Consider the following 23,527-nt stretch of genomic DNA (forward strand, 5'->3'; position numbering starts at 1 on the left):
CGATAAGAAACACCCCAAGGCCTTTGAAATATATCAAACCTGCCATTTAGCAGAAGTATGCCCCTTATTGTATTTTTTGTACTAAGACATTAAAGTTGAGGTTTTCGGCCAACAACTGGTACCTAGCCAGGAATTGCATTTTGGGCCAGTGGGGTCATTGTTACTTAAATTGGAAAAATAGTTTCTGCATTAAAACTTAACTTCAGATGGAGGTATTGTGGTTTAATAAGTGGGATTGCATTTTAGACTGGTTTGGTCAAGGTTATTGTTACCAAAAATTGTTTCTATTTTGAATTAGATTAAAATTTGTGCTAAAGTATCTTTTATATATGCAGACCATGCTTTCAAAGTCAATTTTATTCAACTCAGTTCATTTGAACAGAGTTGAAAATTTAGTTTCGTTGCATGGTCTCATTTCTTGTTTTTATTTATAAAATTTCCGCTATATGTATACATGATCATTTTACTACAGATATTCAACATCAAATATGTCCCCGCGGTAAAAGATAAGGTGGCTGACAAAAACATACAATATACCATGAAGGACGCTCATTATACCATGAAGGACGGATGTTTCATATTTCATTACCCATTCTTTATAAATAGGAATTGATTGTCTGAAGGCCGTCATTGACTGTTGTTTATATTTTATTCCTTGATATAATTAGTTATATTATTAAACCTTATGATTGTTTACAAAAGGGGTCTGCAAGAATGGGATAGTCAAGGCCTCCCCTGCCTGTCCCAATCTTCAACCCTTTTCCTAAAAAGATCGTAATATGTCATGATAATAATTTCCGGTAACATTTGTCCATATTCTCTTATTATTCATAACATTTAAAAATAGTATATGTTGCCAATCAAACAAATTGTGAAATAATTACACATGTGCATGCAATTAATGTCCAACCTTTTACTCTCGGGATTTTCTAGGATCATTTTTGCACTCTTGTTGAGTGATATTTACAAATACAAACGTTAAAAACATTTCGATTTTGATTTTGTTTTGTGTTATGTATTGTTGTCATCAAACATGTTGTTTTCAAAAAATGTTTTTTTTTTAAATAATTATTGCATTCGTACTTCAAATGTTGTTATGTAATGTTACAAATTCAGAGATGTTTATATGTGGGAGATATAGGTGGAAGCACGCTTGAAACACAAACTGTAGAATGGTATCTTATATTGAGTTCCTTGTAAGTCATTGTGTTTTTATTGTTTTGTTAATTTAGGACATAGTGAAAATTAATATGTATGTTCTTTAAGCCATCATTATATTGATAGTTTTCTTGATCATGGATATGAATGGATATGAACATTATATACTGTGTGTTCACTTTACATATATAAACACTATAACTCGCTCTGAATATAAAAGGAAATGCAGCAAAAGATTTTATAAGTCTATAACTCTCGGTTTTTTAAATGAAATATTCACATTTTATGTACTAGAACTTTCACTACACAAAGTTTTGATCAAGATAAATTTAAGCGCAGTCTGATCAGGATCCAAAGTGTTCGCTTAACATCTTTAGTAGTACTGACTGAATGTTGAACAGTTTGGATCCTGATCAGGCTGCTCTTTTGGAGCCAAAATGGTCGCAATCGCCGTAAGGTCCATTTTCCTGTTACGTGGCTCATTTTTTTCTCATGGTTGATACAAATTATCATGATATAAACCAAGTCTGTTGTATATTAACCCTTTATCACTTAGATACGTATTTTCACCCAATTGCTGTCTCTTAGATAGTTGAATTTAATCAAAGACCTTTCTTACTAGATTTAACTTTTAAAGGCTTCATTTCCATCTCTTTTATATTGATGAGCAGCAAACAGCATAAAATCTTAACATACTGCGAGTTACTCGCAGGCTGTTCTGGTTTTATGCTGTTTGCACATAGCAATTTTCACTTTGCCTTTAAGTGGGAAAGAGTTCAAGAGTATTTTTTAGTGTGCATATTCCACCCATGGATGAAAGTAACAAAGTTGGTTGTTTAAGCTATTAAATAATGTAAACAGTTTTCAAGTCTTTTTTATTTAAGTCAAATGCATGCTATATTTGCTATAAACATACATATGATATACACACAACACAAGTTTAACGATCACTATAATACACTACACACCTGGCGTGTAATAGTCTCTATTAAAGCAACATAGTATAATACATGCGAGAGGTGCTTTTACCTATAAATATATAAAAAAAATATGTTTATTATTATTATAAAAAGCTTCTTCAACAGTGTAATGAGGTATATATAACAGGTTAATGCAAGTATACATAAGGTTAAATTGGCTTAATTTTAAATTTTCAAAAATGAAAAAATAATCGGTTTAGACAGTTTTATTTTTATTTTTTTGGTCGACTGCTCACTTTTTATGCTTTTATTTTTATTTTTATTTATCCCCCTGACTCAATTTTTTGAAAAATTTCCCATAAAACAAATTGAAAAAAATGCTGACCTTAGAATACGTTATGATTTGGTAAGTGGAGGTGAGACGCACTCGTTCATGATACTTGAATATTTTCTCCATCACTGACACCCATTAATTCATCCATTAACCCATCCACCCACCCAAACACCCACCCACCAACCCATCCACCAAACACATTTAAACACAGCCATCAAAACCCCACCCACTCAACAAAAAAATGCCAAATCATCCATCCAACCTAACCAAACCCCAACCGATCCACCCATCAAACCATCAACCCGTCCGTCCGTTCATACATTTGTCCGCCCATACATCCATCCACCGAACTGTACCCCCCCCCCCCCGATCCACCAATCCATCCATGCATTAAACCGTCCGTCAGTCTGTCAATTCATCCATCCATCTATCCCTCTATTAATCTACCCATTCATCCATTCATCCAACCACCGTCATTAATGGCAAGCATGTAAAATGCTGAAAACATTGATCACACCACTAACCGATAGATGTCCTTGTACATCATCAAACGGTCGCTTGTATAAACACTTCCCATTATAGAAGCGATGGGCGTTCAAATCCATAAAGGTGAATTGTCTTTGACAATCTGATGGGCGTTCTAATACCGCTCCGTGTTCGCGATATCTATCAGCATGTGGATCAAACAGTTGATTCTTCAATCTTCCTTTACTCTGTTGGCTGCTGTGATAAGACGTGTGATGTATCCCATCCATATGTGCAACGTTTTTACGTCAACTCAACAAATTAATTTGTAGGACATACTTTCACGAATAGATCCATCATATAAGTTTGTATAAAGCTTTTATTTATATCCCTTGAAAGGCTTTGCACAGCTTTCGACATCGCGGATGAATGTTTGTCGATGTTGACTCTTCGTTGACGAATATTAAGACATGTTTCTATTTTCACGTAGATATGTTTATATCCAATTCGTCTTGCAAAGAGTAAAATAACCTGAACGCAATTGCTGTCCAAATAGTGCGTTTACAATCGCTATAAACCTTTTAAAACCGTCATTCACCAGCAAACACGACTGAGGTTAGGATTACGCTGCAATCGGTTAAAGTGTCAGTTATGCGTGAAACTTGTCCACTTGTCTTTGGCCATCTATAGTACTATCCCACAAAACAACAGCAGATCTGTTGGAAAACACCTAAGATTTTATCACTGACTGTACACCATCGAATCGTGACCACGGTATTGCACGTCAATCATCGCTCTTTATTAACACGAACTAAATTTTTGACAAGCAATCCCAAATGTTAACTCCACAGCACAACATTATTATATACCGTCCGCTTAGTTTAACATTGACGTATGATTACATTAAACCGATTGGTCACGTTGTTAATCTCAATAGGCTATTATTGCCATTGTGTTAGTAGACGTTCACATGTTATTATTGGACAACAAAGGTGATAGATCGGAGTCAAGTATGTTATCAAAGCCCCAATAATGACCATTGGGGTATACATTTTCAAACTACATTTAACAATAATTGGTAAAGTACGTAGTAACGACCATGAAGAAATTACACTCTCTATAACGTTTACATCGACAATGTGGAATGTTATATCTGAGGTTTAAGCTGAATATCAGTGTAACAAAGAGAATTAACTAAAACATCAACAGTACGACCAATATATCAGCTGTATTACTTATATAAAAGTGTTGGGATTTATTTGTATGCTGCGCTAAAGTTCCGATATCTTCGATGTTAATGATTTATTAACATCCTATGGACCGCAGCTGTGATACATGACAAGTAAACCATAAACAAAAAGTGTGAAAATATATGAAGTCATCAGTAAGATACCCCCATGAGAACAACATGGTTGAACTCGTTGAGTCCTGTTTATGATTTTTATCACAACAGAACAGAACAGATACTTATGACGACTTGTACATCGTCGGTCTTAACCATACTATAATAGACATATCAAAAGGTCTTTTGAACAGTAAGTGAGTATACAGAATTTAGTAATGTACATACTATAAAACATAATATATGACAGTAGTGGGAAAACACAAACTGCCGGTTATAGCATTTTCAACATTCCATTTGGATTATCACAATTATCGAATTAGTGAACAAAATAACGACGGTCAAATGGCAAGGATCAGTGACTTCTGTCTAACCCTCAAGTCGTATTTACACGAAATCGAAAGACGCGTACATGTGATATTATACAAATGTAATTACATGCATTGTGTACACACCGGTCTAACTGACCTGTGTACTAACGCGAAAGGAATTGTGGGTAGCACTTCTTTTACGAGAGAAAAGTGAAAGCGAAAGAAAGTCAGGTAATCGTGCTTCTGAGTACGCTATCAGTCTCAATAGAGATTCAAAATCACATTTAAACATAATTAAACAACATTTCTTTGCACAATATTCCGTTTTAAACACACATTAAAAAACGATTTTTTTTCATTATTAACATTTTCATTCCTACGCAGAACTACTTGGGCGGAAGCATAATTCCCCCCAGGGGAATGTGATGCGTCTTAGTATAGAGGTGACAATAACGTAGTGACGTCACCATCTATGTATAGAATGAAATACATGGGCTATGTACGGTTAAATTCAACCAAGGTCTGGAATAAGGTTATCTACTAATGAAATAGAACTTTAATGGAAAGTTTACATATTTCAAATATTTTTTTATACAATATATATAAAATTGTATTTCAATTTTTTAACTATTTTACGTGTGTTGCCAGTTAATAATAAACTCATACATCTCTAAACTGTCTAAACTTTATACACGAAGCAACGCGCGAGAATGTACCACGAAATATCGCCCTTGTGTAGGAAGCCCAACAGACGATATGTCGTGGTAAATATCGCGTGTCGCTTCGTGTATCGCGCAAAACATCGTGTGTCGCTTCGTGTATCGCGCAAAATATCGTGTGTCGCTTCGTGTGTCGCGCAAAATATCGTGTATCGCTTCGTGTGTCGTGTGTCGCCCTCGATGAAAGAAGAGCGAAATTATAGATGGCCTATCCGGATTCCGTACGATAGTGACAATGTTAAAAGTCTCAAAATATAATAACCATACACAATTTTACGAATGTAAATATATACGTATAAACATTTAAAGTGTTTTATTTAATCGTTTTCAAAATGCAATGATCGTAGGGGAAACAATTTGGGAAATGTGTGGGTAATCATGAAATATATATGCAAGCATAAATGAAAAGGTAAGTTTTGTTTTCAGCGTTTGAACTGATATAATGCATATCTTTTCTGACATCATTTTAAGTATTTCTTTATTTTTTATATCATAGCTCAAACATAATTTGAGTAGTAAAAAACTGAAATATAACAGAATATTATGAATCCTTTTTTCTCATGGCTTACATTACAATTTGCCTAAATATAACGAACTGAACTGAAAGAACGGTACTAAACTAAATTCTTAAAGACATGACGTAAAATGTATTACAAAACACGTACTTTTATTTGTGGTAGGCAAATTTTCCATTCATTGCTATATGTTACACTGTAAGCCTTAAATTAATAGAGCATAAGTTCACACAGTGATATATTAATTCATGTAAAGCAGCTGCATTATTTGTTAGAGGTATTCATTACCGCTAATCAAGAGAAGTTTACAATCAAGAGACAATAATCGGTAGTAATGAACGATTCGGGTAACTGCGAGGGGGATATGTTACGCTACTGCTCAGTTTTGTTTTTATTTTTGTTAATGGTAGAGATCGTATACAAACCCATTTTTTAGTTTCGGTATAGTTGTGTCTTCATCTTCCTAAACTTCTCATTTTAGAGGAATCAACTAATAAAAAGTTAATTATTTTAGAACAGCAGTGTTTCTTTTCAGACTAGCATGAAACGAATACAAAAGTTCATTTCTTTTGCCGAACAAATACAAGGTATATAACTAACATCAACTAGCAACATGTGTGAACTTAAAATCAATTTTGTGTGGAAATTGCTGCCAGTTAAAAGCCTTATACCTTTTTGTGCTCTTTTTGTTGGAATGATTTTGATAAAGAAATAATTGATTTACTCACGATGGAATAGCGATTAAGGGGAATGTTTCTCGACTTGTTAAGTATTTACTGTACTTAATGATACCCAATTCCTAGGTTCTCATGGACAGGGCACAATTGTCAAGTACGGAAATCGATCGATCTATTGATATATGCAAAAGGCTAGTCGTTCAGGCACTTGCTTTAGTAACAACACAAAAAGCTTGAGTGGTATTGTTTGCTGCTTACATGAACATATTTCCATATATTGTAGTTTCAAAAGTGTGTTCAATGTTGTGAATATAAGTATAAATCAATGTTGAAAAAAATAGAGTGATCTCGACGAGTATTTTTTTTATTAACTAATTGAAAATCTTCCTGCTTGTAATGAGCAAATCAATGGCCATTCGGAAAATGATACAACTAGCGTACATACAATCTCAACGTCATTTTTGACGATGCTGGAACAGCGTCGTCTAAGGTTTGATAACCAGTAAAAAAATTCTTCACAATGGGAACCTATGTAAAAGACCGAGCCAGTCCGATTGAGATACCTCGATTTTTCAGTTACTTCCCTTGGCATTCGCCACTGCGTTGGAGATTGCTCGTTGATTTTCATTGATAACATTCTCCTAGCAGAGTTGTCGTTCGTGTTGATAAAGGTAAATATTAATAGAACAGCATATCCTGGGGAAACAGATTCAATAAGTGTATCAGAACGTTAATTTAAAATTAGTAATTTTACATCCATTTTATTTTTATGGACCAATGAAACAACTGTATATTTTCTCTATTTTGTTTGATATTTGTTCTCGATTTAGTAAATAAATTGCGAATAAAACATGTAATATTAACTTTTTACTTGATCACAAAACTAAAGAATGCGAACAATTTCGAACCTGCAAATTGTAAACGCTGCACTGCTATGATATATATACATATAACAACATTCCTTTGCATAATTGTCCGTCCCGCTAGCGCAGTGGTAAGGACGTTCGCTTTTTCACCTTTACGACACCGGTTCGATTCCCGCTCCCGACGCAATGTTATATTTTGTCTGTTTTGTGGTCACCATTCCGGACAGGTGTTTTTTCCGGATAATCTAATCCCCCCCCCCGCAGCATTTGACCATATAAAAAATTAACAAGTATTTCAGTACAAAACAAATAGCTGGAAATTGCAGCTATCATTCAAAATTCGTCCCAACTGTCGTCAATCTAATCTTATTAGGTAGGAGTGCTGGACACACTCCGGTTCCCAACATTGTGCAGCCTCAGCGCGGAGGTAACTCATTACCTTGAAAAAACACAAATACACAGACTGGGTGCAGCCTAGGCGCGTATAGACTCAAACAAGGCAACAAACTCAAGTGCGGGCACAATCATTTAAAATTTACATATTGAACACGATATTCTAACAGAAATTACACAACCACCTAAGTGTACATACCACGTTTGATATTTCGTTCGATTGTTAGATTTAAGTATATACATGTATAAGGTCATTTCGCTATTAGTTAACTTATCCATATGTTCGTGGGCGAACTCGAATAGTCAGGTGCTCATACGATTGAGCTCACATGGTCCGGCTATGTGCTCATACCTACTTTCGAGAATCATCATGTAGGTATTGCCATACTTAATGAACAAGAATGTGACCCGCCTAAGTTTCGCGCAATGGGTCAAGTTACCCACGGGTACTACTTCCCCGTACCCCTAAACTTGTTTTCGTACCAAAAATGTTTCGTACGCAAATGTTTTCGTACCAAATTTTTTTTCGTACCCAAAATGTTCGTACCCAAATTTTTTATCGTACCCTAATGTTCGTATCAACATACACAATTGTGGTGATATAGATAGACTTAAATTGATGTTTTATATCCATCCTCTTCAAAAGCATCGTCACACCACTACTGTCAGTACTTTGATTATAAATGAATGCAATATGATTAGCTAGAATCATAAACGTGTATGCAACATTTACTGAACGAATATTGTATTGAAGCATATGACACAAATTTGAGTTTATCAGACTTATCTTTAAAATTATATAAGAAGCGAATATTTTCGCAGAGTCCTGGACAAGAGGTATTAACAGAAAAATATATGAAATGGGCTACGTCATAATTAAGCAGATATTGTTCATTGAGCAATTAAAGAAAGTTGTTGACCAGTGTATTTAGGTATACAATCCATATCTTATCATAGCGAAACAATGTTTTGTTAAACGTTGAACAAGCTGTACCCGTTTTAGACATATTTATCAGGATTTCTACATGAATTAAATATTATTAATTACTTCTTCCGACAAAAATCAAAAACGAGTTTATTTATTGACTAATTACCATGATGTTGACACCAATTGACGCAGTTTTTTTTCTTTCAATGTGTTTGCTATAGTTATTTACTTTTTTATAACCAATAAGGTCCGGCGTACCAAAACTAATCATAAATGTTGTTATTTCATAAGTGCGTCATGCAAAATAAAAGAGTATGTTTTGTGTGGTAATTCTCATATATTCCAGTTCTAAGATATACTTTCTCGTTACCCGGGAATTTCTCATAACAGTTAGAGATGCAACTCAAACGAAGTGAAAAACTGTGTAAGACCTATGCACGTTGATGAATGAAATGATGTGTCATCTCTCTTTGTCATATATAAAGAGACGATAGGAGAGCTATTGCAGTTATCAGATAAACTTTGCCGTTATTGAAATGTCTTGTAAACACATTTCTTTGGTATCGTATATTATAAATTTGTATTGCTATAGTCCCGCAGGCATCGTTAATGTTTAACAACACCATTGTGTTTTGTATATACAATAAATGTTCAGTCAGGTAATAATCTATTTAGTAAGCATAAGCAGACACATAAAACGCACACAAACACAATGCAGAAAATCAAGATTCCACACGCAGAGTTCATTTTGCATCGTAGTGCAAGTTTGCGATTTTAAAAGAGATGTTTAAACGATATGTACTTCATGTGATCATACAAACCATGTATGCAATTCCATGTTACTCATCATTCGCGGTATATGGCTCATTAATTATCACACATGAACACAAAACAAATCAAAATAATTTTTAAAGAGAGAAAAAGCTATTTTCTGAAAAAAATTCAAACACGGGCGTGAATAACATATGGACATTTTGTAATAAAAATAAAATAATAATAATTGTACTTCCTTAATGTCACTATAAAATGTATTAACATATAACACAAAATATACAAATTTGATTTTGAAAAATTAAAAGCAATTTAAATTGAAATATTCTGTCATTTATGTGAATTGTTAATGTAAATTTTTAAAAATCAATGTCAATGACTTTATTTTTATTTAACACGATCTATACGATCGATAATCCGGATTTGTTTATGGAAGCGACAGACTTCATGCGTCGTCGTTTTCTTGCAGGCCAGAGTGCAGCCCGATGGACAGTGACACAGACTGCAGGAAAAATTGATTCCAATAAACTCCATAGTGTATTGATTTGCTCTGTAAACGTGTTCCAATTACTTGTTTCCCACGGAATATTTTACCGGTTATTTTGTCCGTGAAATCGACACTTTATTGTCACCTTTAAATGATATAAATATAACTCGACCTCCTAATAAAAACTGTTTCGACATTAAATTGAACCATTCATTGTTTATATAAACTAATTATGTATAATTAAAACTATAAATGTACACGTAAACAGACACAGTTATTGCTTTACTATACATGTACAGTCTTATCTTAAAAGACAAAATATGATTTTGAGCTACAATTAACATATCTATTAACGTATGTCTGTCTGCTGTCTGTCTCGCTGTGTGTGTGTTTGTCCTTGTGTCTGTCTGTCTGCTGTCTGTCTCGCTGCCTGTGTGTCGGTTTGTGTGTCTGTGTGTCTCCTGTTTGTCTCGCTGTGTGTGTGTGTTTCTGTGTGTGTGTCTGTGTGTCTGTCTGTCTCGCTGTGTGTGTGTCTGTCGGTGTGTCTGTCTGTGTGTCTGTGAGTATGTCTGTGTGTGTGTGTGTCTGTCTGTGTGTATGTGTGTCTCTGTGTCTGTCTGTGTGTCTGTCTGTTGTCTGTCTGTGTGTCTGTGTGTGTATGTCTGCATGTCTGTGTGTCTGTCTGCTGTCTGTCTGTATGCATGTGTGTCTGTCTGCTGTCTGTCTCGCTGTGTGTGTCTGTCCTTGTGTCTGTCGGCTGTCTGTCTGTGTGTCTGTCGGTGTGTCTGTCTGCTATCTGTCTGATGTCTGTCTCGCTGTGTGTGTGTCTGCTGTCTGTCGCCTGTCTGTCTCGTTGTGTGTGTGTCTGTCCGTGAGTCTGTCTGTGTGTCTGTGAGTATGTCTGTGTGTCTGTCTGTGTGTATGTCTGTGTGTCTGTCTGTGTGTCTTTTTGTGTGAATGTCTGTGTATATGTCTGTCTGTGTGTCTGTGAGTATGTCTGTGTGTCTGTCTGTGTGTGTGTCTGTGTGTTTGTCTGTGTGTCTGTCTCTGTCTGTCTGTCTGTCTGTCTGTCTATGAATTTGTCTCTCTCTTTCTGTCTGTATGTCTGTCTCTATGTCAGCCCATTCGTCCGTCCGTCTGTCTTTAAGTTATAGTAGTGGTCCGGTGGTGAGTATGTCGGCAAATCTGACTTCGAAGAGTTCATGGCTGTTAAAAAACAGCCAAGCGAAGATGCGACGAGGATGCATGCGAATATCACAAACAACACGGCGTCCAGAAAGTTGACGACTTGTTTCCACGAGTATTCGGCGTGACCAGTAGAAGACTCTTCAGACTCATCAGACATTCTACTATCTGCAACGCGTTGTTCTATCGGCACAATCCTGGACGCTTTGGAACACGATTTGCATTTGAAACATCGCATGAAGAAAACCAGAATACGAGGAATGGCCACATTTTCATCAAAACTGGAAATTCGCAGGAGGACCAACGCGAGGACGGTTGTCAATGTGCTGCAAGTGGTTTGGATTACAAGGAAGACCGCAATCAACGCTACGGAGTTTGAATTCTGTGGCAACGATGAAGAAACAATGGTAAGGAATACAGCGAACGCCAAGAATACCGAAATGGAATAACCTGCTTTTTCTCCACTGTCAGTCGGCAAAATGAAAACACATATGTTTAAAATTGCAAGCGTCATGATAGGAAAGACAACTGTCAACATGAAGTTCTGTGGTTTTCGTCTTATTGTGACGGAAAAGCTTATTTGGCTGTGAACGGTGTGGGTTAGTACTTCACAAGTACATTTTGTTAAATCCCAACCAGGATTGGTTTCGTAATTGATCATACGGATTTCATTCATTAAACATTTCATCTGAACCTGAAAATACAGATAATGCAAGCGTAAACGACATTTTATCTTTAAGATGTAGCAAAATCAAAAACACAGCTAAGTTAGTTCACGTCTATAGCTTTATACACATTACCTGTTTTGCATAGTAAGACCAAGGCTGGAACTTCAGGTGGCATGTTTGATGATCAAACGGAAAGTTTCTGATATCCATTGAACACGTGGATTCAAACACCTTCAATTATGCAATATTAATACTCAGTATTAGTACATTTATTGGTTAACCATTTGCGAACCTCTTTTATTTATTTCAAAATTTATTAATCCGTTGGCACCTAATGCCAACATATGTACGTTATGTGAAGGCATTTTTCTTTAAATATTCACAAACATGTATTAAATCATAAAAATGTATAGAACATATGGTAGTTAATATTTTCATACGAACCTGAAAAGGATTCCATAAAACCGCCCCATCCATCATGTTTACAACATTGAATGACTTCACACCAAGTTCCTTGTTCTCCATATTAGAATTCACCAAGGTAATGTCAGGCTTCCATACATCGTCCTGTTCAATGATTGGTCACGAATCAGTATTCGAATAAATATTGTGTTGGTTTCTTGTAATTTATGTTATTTACACCTACATGGTACTATTGGCGGACAAAGCGAGGAGTTTGAATCAGGAGCTGATCTGGGAATTACGGTAGGTCCTTCACTAGCTAGAAAGTCCAGAGCTTAATCACTAAAGCTACCGAAATGTTTGTATGATAAGGATACTACTGCTATGTTTCACTTTTAAAGTTGTATGAGGGTATACTGCAAGCAGCTTTGGACGTCAATGACGTTTGTTGGATGCTTAAACGGCCTCTTACCATCACATCATTTAATAATTTTATATAATGTTAATACTAATTTACAAAGTCAATTTTATTATATGGTCACGTTTAATTTGTCTGGAGCATACGTTACCAATACAAACTTAAAACTTCATACGAATAAAGATAAACAGATGTGAGAAAGAGATCAGAGCCCAATTTATATATTACTATAGCTTGATTTATAACGGAGTTTTCCATTTTGCCGATTTTACTTTTCTGACAATTTCTTTAAAATTACTAAATTGATTGAAGTGTATATTCATTCATGGATACATGGTTATTAAATAAGCTCATTGTACCGACATTACAACTCTCATTTTATTTTAGTAGCACCAAGACAGTGGGAGGTATAGTAAAGACAGCTTATCGATTAGACACACGTATAGTTAACCTGGCACTGACTTTTATGCATGAATAATTAATATAAATTTATTTCGTCACTGAAAGCGTTTTTTATCAATTGGATGTACAAAGTTTACCTTAATGGTCTAACTAAACTCGTGCTTGATGTGCCCGAACAAACCCTAATGCAAACAAAGAAAACAATCCACGCGTAAATGTATGCTAATTGAGTACCAGGTCAATGTAGGTGAGCATTCAATTTAAAGCGATGGAATTTGCTTATGCTTATGGATGTCCGGAAAGCAAAGTGGTTTGTACACGCTTGTTTTACCTAGACGATCCGGGTAACACCCCTGTTCCCAGAAGCATGTGAGTTTGGTTTGTGGTCACCATACCGAACAAGTGGAGTTTCCTCATTACCCATGCTTCCCACCACAACGCAACACCACACACACACACATTGAAAATCTTTCAGTAACAACTAAATAGCTGGGAATGTCAGTTATAATTCAAAATTCGTCCCAACTTTCGTGAGTCCAGTAGGTTTATTAGATAGAAGTTCTGAGACACACTCCGGATGCAGCCTTAGGCAAGAAGGACATCATTTACTTCAAAATACACACATACTTCGCTACTTGTGACTGATGTTTAATAATAATTTTTATAAATGTATTTTAAAAGATTTGTGGAATACGAATTATGTTTACCTGTGGCCAAATCGCGTGCATAGTGCCATTATGATCATCTGGAGACCATTGTAGAAACGCGTCTTTCCAATACATTTGCAGTTGTGCCGATGTTTTAATTGTTTCTTTGGCTTCGTTCAACTCAGATATGGCAAGGAGTTCAATATAGACGTAAATTTCTGGGAAGAAACAAATAAAATAAGAATGAGTTTGTCGTCAACACCTAAAGTTATATTTTAAGCATAAAATAATCACATGAAAGAGCTGCTGTGTATTGTAGTTCCATTGCTTACATTCTTTTTAAAATGCCAACTTTCTGCAAAGTGTTAGACTGCCAAGTTACAGGATCTAGAAATAACACAGATTTCAAATGTTCACGTCTGCTGTCACTTTCTATTTCTACAAATAAATACCGGCATATCATCAGATTGTTTACATTGCAAAAACAAACAATATGGTTGTCGGTTCTAAATATAAACAAGAGGGCCATGATGGACCTTAAGCACTCACCTGAGTTCACGGACACCAATTGTGAAGAATTGATCTTATAGAAGGTCCAAACTTATTACGATAACATAAGGATAGACTTAAACGGACGATATGGATGCCGCCACACTCCACCTTTTTTTCTCAAACCTCTGCTTATGTAAAACACAAGCTGTTTATGAACACATTTGACTTTTTAACTCTTATTGTGAACTGAACCTTTGAGTTATTGAGACATGTGATAAACGCAACACTCAGTCTCCTTATGGTAATAATTTGTGGCAAGTTGTCTTAATTTTTTTTGACGACTGAAAAAGGTACAGTCTTGTCAAGCTGTTTTATAGCCACATTTGACGCTTGACCTCTAAGTGTGACCCTGACTTCTAAGATAAGGAGGCATGCCTTGTCCTCATGGTTGTAATAAGTGGTACGTTAGCTAAAATAGAATGATGAATGATTAAGTTTCAGTCCTTACAGGCTTTTTATGTTTTAAAAGCCATCAGTATATAGCAAATTTATTGCTGAGACAGGAATGTTCAAGTCATTTTTAGGCAATGATTTTCATTTAACAATTAAGTTTTTACACACAAACTGCGGTTGTAATAAGTTACCATTAAATAGCACGATGAATAATTAAGTTACAGTCCGAACATGCTGTTTTGTGTACAAGTTGACTTTTGAGGTAGGGAGAGAGTAAACACGCAACACGTCGTCTTATGATGAATAACATTTGTGCCACGTTATTTTAAATCCATCTTAGCAAAGGTTTGGCTGAGACAGGAATGTTCAAGTTGTTTTATGGCCAAATGTGACTTTTGGCCTCTACGTGTGACCTTAAACTTTGAGGTAGGGAGACTTCGGAAGTCACACGCGACACGTCGTCTTATGATTGTGGACATTAATGCAAACTTTTTAAAAACTGCTACATGGCGCCTTCTTCGAAAGGGGGCATCAAAACAATCGAACCTCAAAAAGCAATAACACACAAATGATACACATAAGTAAACTGAACAATCATAAAAAGCATTGCAGTCAAAGAGGATTTACTGCCTAAATCGTATATTAATAAGAGTTGCCTTACATGTTACTTAACCTAAATTTATAACTAGAGGGGTAACAAGTTTTTTCTAAGATTTTACCTGATTACTTAGTTTTTGCCAGTTTTTCCCCTTATAGACCTATTAAACATCTTGATGAACTAATTTATTTTTCAAACACGCTGAAAATGTTTTTTTTTGTTTAAAAAAATCGTGTTGAACTCTGCAATAACACAAAATAATTAGTAATACAAAGAAAAAAAATAAGCCAGCGCAAAAAACACAAAAAGTTATTATACTATCAAATAAACATCCAGAAATACATCTCAGTAAAATTATGTTACTTAACCTTTCCTCAATGCATACCTTCCGTATTTATCCGTGATATTTTAGTATACCTGACACATGTATATCGTAAACTACTTAAATTTGCTGGATTTTCTATATCTTGAACCACCTAAACTTGCAGTAGACAAATCCTAAATATAAACGAAAATGTATTTTCAGTGCGTGTCTACGTATTAATTGTTTATTTCTCTCCCTGGTCATTAGTGTTTTGTTATTTCTTTAATCTGTAACAATGCATTTTGAATTGGTAAACGGCGTTAGTTCGTTTGTTGCTGGTAAATAACGATACAGAGGTACCCGGTATCCAGAATTTGTTTTCAGTAAACGTATCCTTTTTTATTTGTGTCAAGATGGCGTACGCGATACCACCATAGTCAGCCGGGGTCCATTTTAAAACGTACCATCCCGCCATAGGTTTGCAATTGCTAGTATCGTTTCTGTTGCTTTATTTGCCTTATTAATGGTTATTAATGGCCACGAGAAACAGGTCTACGGCTATTTACGGTGGCAAAGAGATGACATACACTCACCCTTTTTAAAACGCTATCCTCTTTCTTCTATCTCGTTTCCACGACATACTTACTCGAGGGAACGACTTAATAACTCGTGGGAACGAGTTAGCTATGTCGTGGGAACGAGTTACTAAGTCGAGGGAACGAGATAAAAAACAGAGGAGTGAACAACTAAATACAATAGGAGTGCAATGAAAAAAGAGCGGTGCACTAAATAGGGATGCATTTAACAAAAGAAGAGAGATTCTTTTTTAATTTCACTGCTCTTTTTCTATCTCGTTCCCACGATATACTAACTCGAGCGAACGACTCACTTACTCGTTGGAACGAGCTAGCTATGTCGTGGGAAAGAGTTACTACGTCGAGGGAACGAGATAGAAAAAGAGGAGTGCAAAACTCAACAAAAGTAGAGTGCAATGAAAAACGAGCGGTGCAGTAAATAAAGGAGGAATGCATGATGATCATGGATCAACGTTAAATTTATATAACAAACAATTTGATTGGCTGACTTACTCGAGGGAAGGAGTTAACTAAGTCGTTCCCTCTTTATAGCTAAAATTCTCTCCTTTTTGTTTAATGCACCGCTCCTTTATTTACTGGACCGCTCTTTTTTTATTGCACTCCTCTTTTATTTAGTTTTGCACTCCCATGCACCGCTCCTTTATTTACTGGACCGCTTTTTTTTATTGCCCTCCTCTTTTATTTAGGTTTGCACTCCTCTTTTTTCGATCTCGTTCACTCGAGTTTGTAAGTCGTTCCTACGACATAGCTAACTCGTTCCCACGAGTAAATAAGTCGTCCCCTCGAGATAGAATAAATGAGGAGAGCATTTAAAAAAAAGAGAAGTGAATTTCCCCTCTATGCCACCGTAGTTATTGCTTTTAATAACAATGATTTAGTCTCAGACAGAACGCCATTACCACACATTAATGACTGTATGACCGCATTATAGTTTCCAAACTTGAGGAAAACCATTTGACCTATAGTTATTATACCTTATAATTTAGTTTCTCTCTTAAAAATTTACGTTTAAAGTTATTAAAAACGTGCTTTAACGTTTTAAGGATGACATACGCTTCCATACGTGATTAATTGTTTGATTGATTTAAAAATCCTTGATATATACTAACTACCACAGCAATGTTAATTTATTGTTACATGGCACTCAAATAAAACCTCAAAATACTTACATTCAGTTTGCATCCGTTTCACACGTGTTCGAATATAACAATGAAAGAAGCAGTAAAGAAAAGAAACACTACCTATTGGCTTCGACTGGTTGTCAGTGGGTCGCACCCTGTAGTCGTAGCTTTCGAACAGTTTTTTTCTCAGAGCCGTTACATCCGCTGCGGTTTGACAGGTCGCGTGAGGCGCATGTTCAATCAAAATCATCGCAGCGAAAATGGTTTGAAACATGTTCTGAAATAACGATATGAACACACTAACTAAACACGGAACATAATATTAGACGATATCAAGAATTTGGTAACTAAGCTTATTCTATAGTAGAAATATAAGATATATTGTATTGATAATACATAAAACAAAAAAACTACACACATGTTGTAACATATTAAAACCTTTTCCGAACATGATGGTATACACATGAAGTTTTGGAGTGTCCGCGTTTTAGCGACTTTCAAACCCGCCATCACGCGAGAACGGATAAATTTTAAAACAGTTCCATTAAACAATATCGGCAAGGGATGTAATATTTGGCATACAACATCAGATAGTGGTCTTCTACTAAGTTTGTTGAAATCATGCCTGTGGGGTGAACATGGTATTGCCTTTGGGTTTTGGGTGATATCATTTCAATTGACTTCTAAAACATGTTTACTTCAACAAGTTCTCTAAATCCAGCTGACATCAGATTGTGGTTATCTACAAATATTGTTCAAATAATGCCCCTGGATTTTAAAACGGGTCACGCCTCATTGTATAGGTGGGCGATTAAGGGCCATCTTGACCCTCTTGCGAACTGAATTTTTGGGTAACGTTTGCATACAATATTACTATTTTTTAATATCTACTATTACTTATTCAATTAAAACTTTGTTCATATTCTTCATACAAGTCACTTACCAATGACTATAACTGTGACCATCCTTTCAGACAAATTATGCCCTTTTTTTGTACTAATAAAAGTCAGGTCACGGTGTGCGTGCCATGTTTAAGTCAGGTTAAAGTTTGCAAACTAAAATGATGGGAAGGAAAACGTAAAAATAACGATAAATTATGTTGTTATTACGGACGTCACCAGCACTTTATTAAAATGTAATTGTATCGAGTGATTATAAAGTCAATGCTGGATGCAAATACCTCAATCGAAGATTTAAGGGGTAGAACGGTTTGGTTTTGTCGTAGAAAATAAGTTGGTCCGTCGGTCGGTGTTACAGTCCGCAAATTTGACACAACGATTGTTTACCATGATAATTCAATCATCCACTAATTTAATGAAACTGTTTTAAAATGCATAAGATCGACATCGTAGATCCAGCTTAATCGTCACACGGATTATTGCGCTATTTCAGTTGAGTTATTCACAAGGATCACATTAAGCCTTTTCCGCATTGTGAATCAAACAGATTGCGTCCAAAGTTTACCAAACAGCATAAACATGTTTGTAAATACAACTCATTGACATAACATGTCTGTCTGTCAGTCAGTATGTCAGTATGTCTGTCTGTCTGTCTGTCTTTCTGTCTGTCTTTCTTTCTGTCTGTCTGTCTGTCTGTCTGTCTGTCTGTCTGTCTGTCTGTCTGTCTGTCTGTCTGTCTGTCTGTCTGTCTGTCTGTCTGCCTGCCTGCCTGCCTGCCTGCCTGCCTGCCTGCCTGCCTGCCTGCCTGCCTGCGTGCCTGCCTGCCTGCCTGCCTGCCTGCCTGCCTGCCTGCCTGCCTGCCTGTCTGTCTGTCTGTCTGTCTGTCTGTCTGTCTGTCTGTCTGTCTGTCTGTCTGTCTGTCTGTCTGTCTGTCTGTCTGTCTGTCTGTCTGTCTGTCTGTCTGTCTGTCTGTCTGTCTGTCTGTCTGTCTGTCTGTCTGTCTGTCTGTCTGTCTGTCTGTCTGTCTGTCTGTCTGTCTGTCTGTCTGTCTGTCTGTCTGTCTGTCTGTCTGTCTGTCTGTCTGTCTGTCTGTCTGTCTGTCCGTCCGTCTGTCTGTCTGACTGTCTGTCTTTCTGTCAGTCAGTAAGTCAGTCAGTCAGTCAATCTGTCAGTCTGTCTGTCTGTCTGTTTGTCTGTCCGTCTGTCCGTCTGTCTGTCAGTCTGTCTTTTTGTCTGTTTGTCCGTCCGTCAGGTTATCAGTCGGTCTGTCTGTCGCTTGATAAGTAGGTCTTTCGGGCGGATATCAGTCCTTCCATTCGAACAATTACCGGTTGATGTAAATAGTTTGCTTTTGTGTCAAGCTAAGCGTCTCAGAAACCATTTGTGAATAACCATTACCAGCACTATTATGTTCACGTCATTAATTATAATTACTGTAATTAAATAAATAACAATCCCATATTGTAATTTATAATTGACATGTATCACATAAACACACTTAAGTTACTTATAATGAAAAGTTCGTCTTTTCGGACTGCACTGGCTCATTTGGAACGACGCTTTACGCACATGCATTAAGCCCTGTTTTCACATAGTGGGGCTCATATAGACTTAAGTTTTCAATAACTTACGTATTGTAATCTTTCTGATCCCATGCGCACATGTTGATGCTATGTTTGATATTTTGTTATAAGCATCTTGTGTTTTTAAATTTCTCACACACAACATAATTCCAGTCGATTAATTGAATACCAATTAAATAACCGTAGTTATTCTGACTGTTCCGAAAAGTTCGTTTACTTCTAAAATTCACACCTGGTTGCACCGCTATGGATACTCAATATGCGTCTACTTATTGCTCTAATCAGACTTGTTACTTTTTTAAAGATCTGAATACATGTCGATGAATTTACATATTCATGCATTAAAACACGAAAGTGTTAATACAATATTATTCGTAAATCATTATTTCTTTCCGCAAGCTGGGAAATTTCGCAATTGCGACTTTACAGTATTATTTATAAAGTAATTGTGGCGCGCTTGTAAACTTTGTGGAAAATGAACGGCAGATATATTTATAAACACGGTTCTGATTCAAAACAATCAAACGACAGTTTTAAAGTTAAAGTTTTGAGAAAAACCAAAAACTTACTTTAAACCTGCTCTGAAATTTATTTGTATTCAAAATTAAAGTTTTTATAAATCCATTCGTTTGCATAAAAAATATTACGGAAATTCGTTATTTTTGGAGAACCTTTTTGCAAACAGTTAATAATAAAATAAAAAGACTAAACAATTAATCCACAAGAACGTATCGAGCAAACGATGTTTAATTTAATATTTTGTGTTAAAAATAGATTTATGTATAGAGCCCCAAACTGTAAACCGTATGTTTAATATGCAAGCGAAATATAATAAAATAAGAACAGAACAGAACAAAACAAAACAGACAACAATATTCATTATCGGGATCACAAAATTACAGCTCCCGCTAAGAAAATTCGTAGCGAGTAAAGTGGAGATATAATGCGAATAGCAATACGAAATAAACGCTAATGTACCGTGTTCTATAAATTCAAATTAATAGACATGTTAATGTATACAGTTAAAAATGATCTATTCGGTGAATTCTAAAATACTTAAATTGTTCACATCCCATAGTCTTGTTGAATGTTCATGGTCCTATTTACGCGTATTTTCTTTGTTGTTGTTTTTATTTTATTTATTTTTTTCAATTAATTGTATTGTACTATTGTTGCTATTGTAATTTTGTCGCATTTGTTTTCAATTTCCTACGAGCACATTAATCACGTTATCAATATTTCCCAAACTTATAGTTATTAAATTAGTGATCTACAAATGACAATTACCTACAACCTACCATGTTCGATGTATGCGATTATCTGTCTTGACTCCACATTAATGTATTTTCCTATTTAAAAAACTTCAGGTTGTGAAGATATAAAAAGAAAATACCCTATATATGTAGTTTGTAATTAATATATTTTCTACTAAAGAAATTAGGTACAGAATTAATTATTGCAATTATTAAACTGACACCGTATGGTCACTATGTATTAACATTCTCGCGAAACGCAAAAACATGTTTATTTCGTGTTTATGTTAATTGATCTTGTTCGTAATGATGTATGTTTTTCATTTACTTCAAACGCATGCTTCTATATCTGTGTAAATGGCGATGAGCTTAACGTGCTTAAGTCTGAATAAACTATTCTGTTATGTTCTGTATAAATCATGTTAATGACTTATACCATCTTAGCCATAAAGGACGAATGCAAAATGTACAAGACATTAAAGTTTCAATAAATATATCATACTTCATGAATAGATACTCTAACAATGTACAAGATCCATGTTATCTAATTGTATATAATTTCCTAAACCGAACACTTGAACCGTTTTCGCAATACGCCTTTTGTAAAATATGCAATCAGCCGCAAAGGGCAATTTGAAATCTAGTTATTGTTTCTTTACGTATTTTGAACTGTTTTCTTAATTTCCAAAGAAATGCAATATATCACAATTCGATGTGTTTTCATAGTTAGGACACTTGTTAAAAATCGTAAAGCTTCGTCAAAATGAAACTTTTATTTGATTGCTGAGATTAAAACAACTAAACTCGTTATAAAGCATTTTTATTGTCTATAGTGGTGTCAAACCAAATCAACTATCATAGTTACAATTTAAAAGCGTCCTATATGAATTCGAAATCCCTGCGTATAAGTCGTAAATGGCAACACTATGAATGTTATGCTGGCAGTGTGTGCCTGATGATACTGGGACATTCGATCGAGATCATTAGTTGCTTATATACAGTCCGTACAGGCCAACCAGGGATGACACTATCCGCCTAAACTGGATTTTCGTCAAGAAGAGTCTTCCATTAAACAAAAAATACAATAAAAGGAATGTGTCTTTCATGATAAGCCTGTGCGGACTGCATAGGCTAATATAGGACGACACTTAACGCACATGCATTAAACCCCATTTTCACAGAGCGAGGCTTATTTTTTATATATATAAATATAGCAAAGCCCCTAATTACAACTTCATATCATATGAGTCGACTTAAGTCTGGGTTGTACAAGTAAATAAATAATGTACCATGAAGTGACTTATTACTATTCACCCAACCTTGTACTTACTCATTCACTACTTAATATATTTATTTACTGTGAACAATGACCTTCAAATGGCCATGGAAATCGTCTAGTTCACACAGTTTTAAATAGCGTTCGTCAAATTGTTTGGTGTTGACATCGATGTTGCGAAGCTTGTTTTGCAAATTACACCCTTGGGTTCTTGCTCGTTAACTTATAAATGAAAAGTACCGTTGCGCGGACCGTATGTAAAGCATTTCAAATTTACAATCATAATAGCACAATTCCCCAGGGGGGCCAAGCCTCCATAAACAATAATGTAGTGCGATCGGAACCTTACGCAAATCCAAGAGAATAAAACACTTGACAAACGGTTAGTTAATATAATAACACCTGGCGCATAGCTATGCATTGTGATGCTTGAAAGTCCGATTTTTTTCACGACCGCAAACAACATTTCATCATTCGAATAACTCCGGGACTATGAGCAAAGTAATTAACGATTTTTTATATTTGTTTTGCAGAATGCTCTATCTCCATACAAAAAATTGCAATTAACTAATAAATTATATTGATATTCTCCGTTTGCTGATAAACGTAAGAACCAGCTTCCTCGTAAGTGCCAAGTTAGTGTTCAGGCAGTCGTAGGTAGGAACCCTGCACCGGGTGCATTTTTCCTCTAAAGTTTAAATGTTTGTGATGTACTGATGCATGCAGGAAATAATCCAACTCAATAACCCTATCAAAAGTTTCCCACCCCCTCCAAACAAAATCCCCTCATAATGGCAGGCACGGCACAAAGATAAAAAGTCCCAACCCGATCGATAAAGTCTGCGATAATCAGGCTTTAGATATGTTGTGTGAACGTTTGCCCGAATCGGTGATTTTGCAGCAGGTAAGAAAAGATTTCATAGTAAACAATTATAAAAGATTGGAACACTTTAAGCATTTATACATAATAAAAAGATAACACATAAAAGGATTGAATTCATCGTCTTGTGGAACTCTCATGACGCGACGCTGACGATCTAATGCCGCATCAATAACCTGTACGGATCTTGGAACTTTGTGTTCGCCAGTCGTGTCTGCCACAACCACCTGTCCTTGTGGACGCTTGCTGAGAAGCTTCAGCTGGACGATGCGTTGGCGACTGCAGCCATTATTTAGGGAGCGCGAGGACATCCAAAGGTTAGTCAAATCAAAAGCTCGACATAATAGCTACAGACGAGACTCCTGTCGTTGTGCACTGCTCGGTGCAATAAGAGGAACACAGTCGTCGAAACGATGTTAGGCATCGGACACTATGTTCCCTTTGAAATGTTTGAACTTTAATAA

The 23,527-nt window shown here is 35.8% G+C and overlaps 1 protein-coding gene across 1 annotated transcript in view; it reads right to left on the reverse strand.

The window, feature by feature from the left end:
* Positions 1-12,264, reverse strand: part of LOC127860773 (amiloride-sensitive sodium channel subunit beta-like) — a 31,333-nt gene extending 19,069 nt beyond the window's left edge. The window contains exons 1-3 of the mRNA XM_052399049.1: positions 12,184-12,264; positions 11,708-11,765; positions 11,145-11,275 (exon numbers count right to left, since the gene is read on the reverse strand). Coding sequence (XP_052255009.1) covers positions 11,145-11,275; positions 11,708-11,765; positions 12,184-12,264 — 270 coding nt within the window. The remainder of the gene's footprint in view (positions 1-11,144; positions 11,276-11,707; positions 11,766-12,183) is intronic.
* Between the last annotated feature and the right edge of the window lie 11,263 nt (positions 12,265-23,527).

The sequence above is a fragment of the Dreissena polymorpha genome, chromosome 15, assembly GCF_020536995.1.
Source record: "Dreissena polymorpha isolate Duluth1 chromosome 15, UMN_Dpol_1.0, whole genome shotgun sequence".
Taxonomy (NCBI): domain Eukaryota; kingdom Metazoa; phylum Mollusca; class Bivalvia; order Myida; family Dreissenidae; genus Dreissena; species Dreissena polymorpha.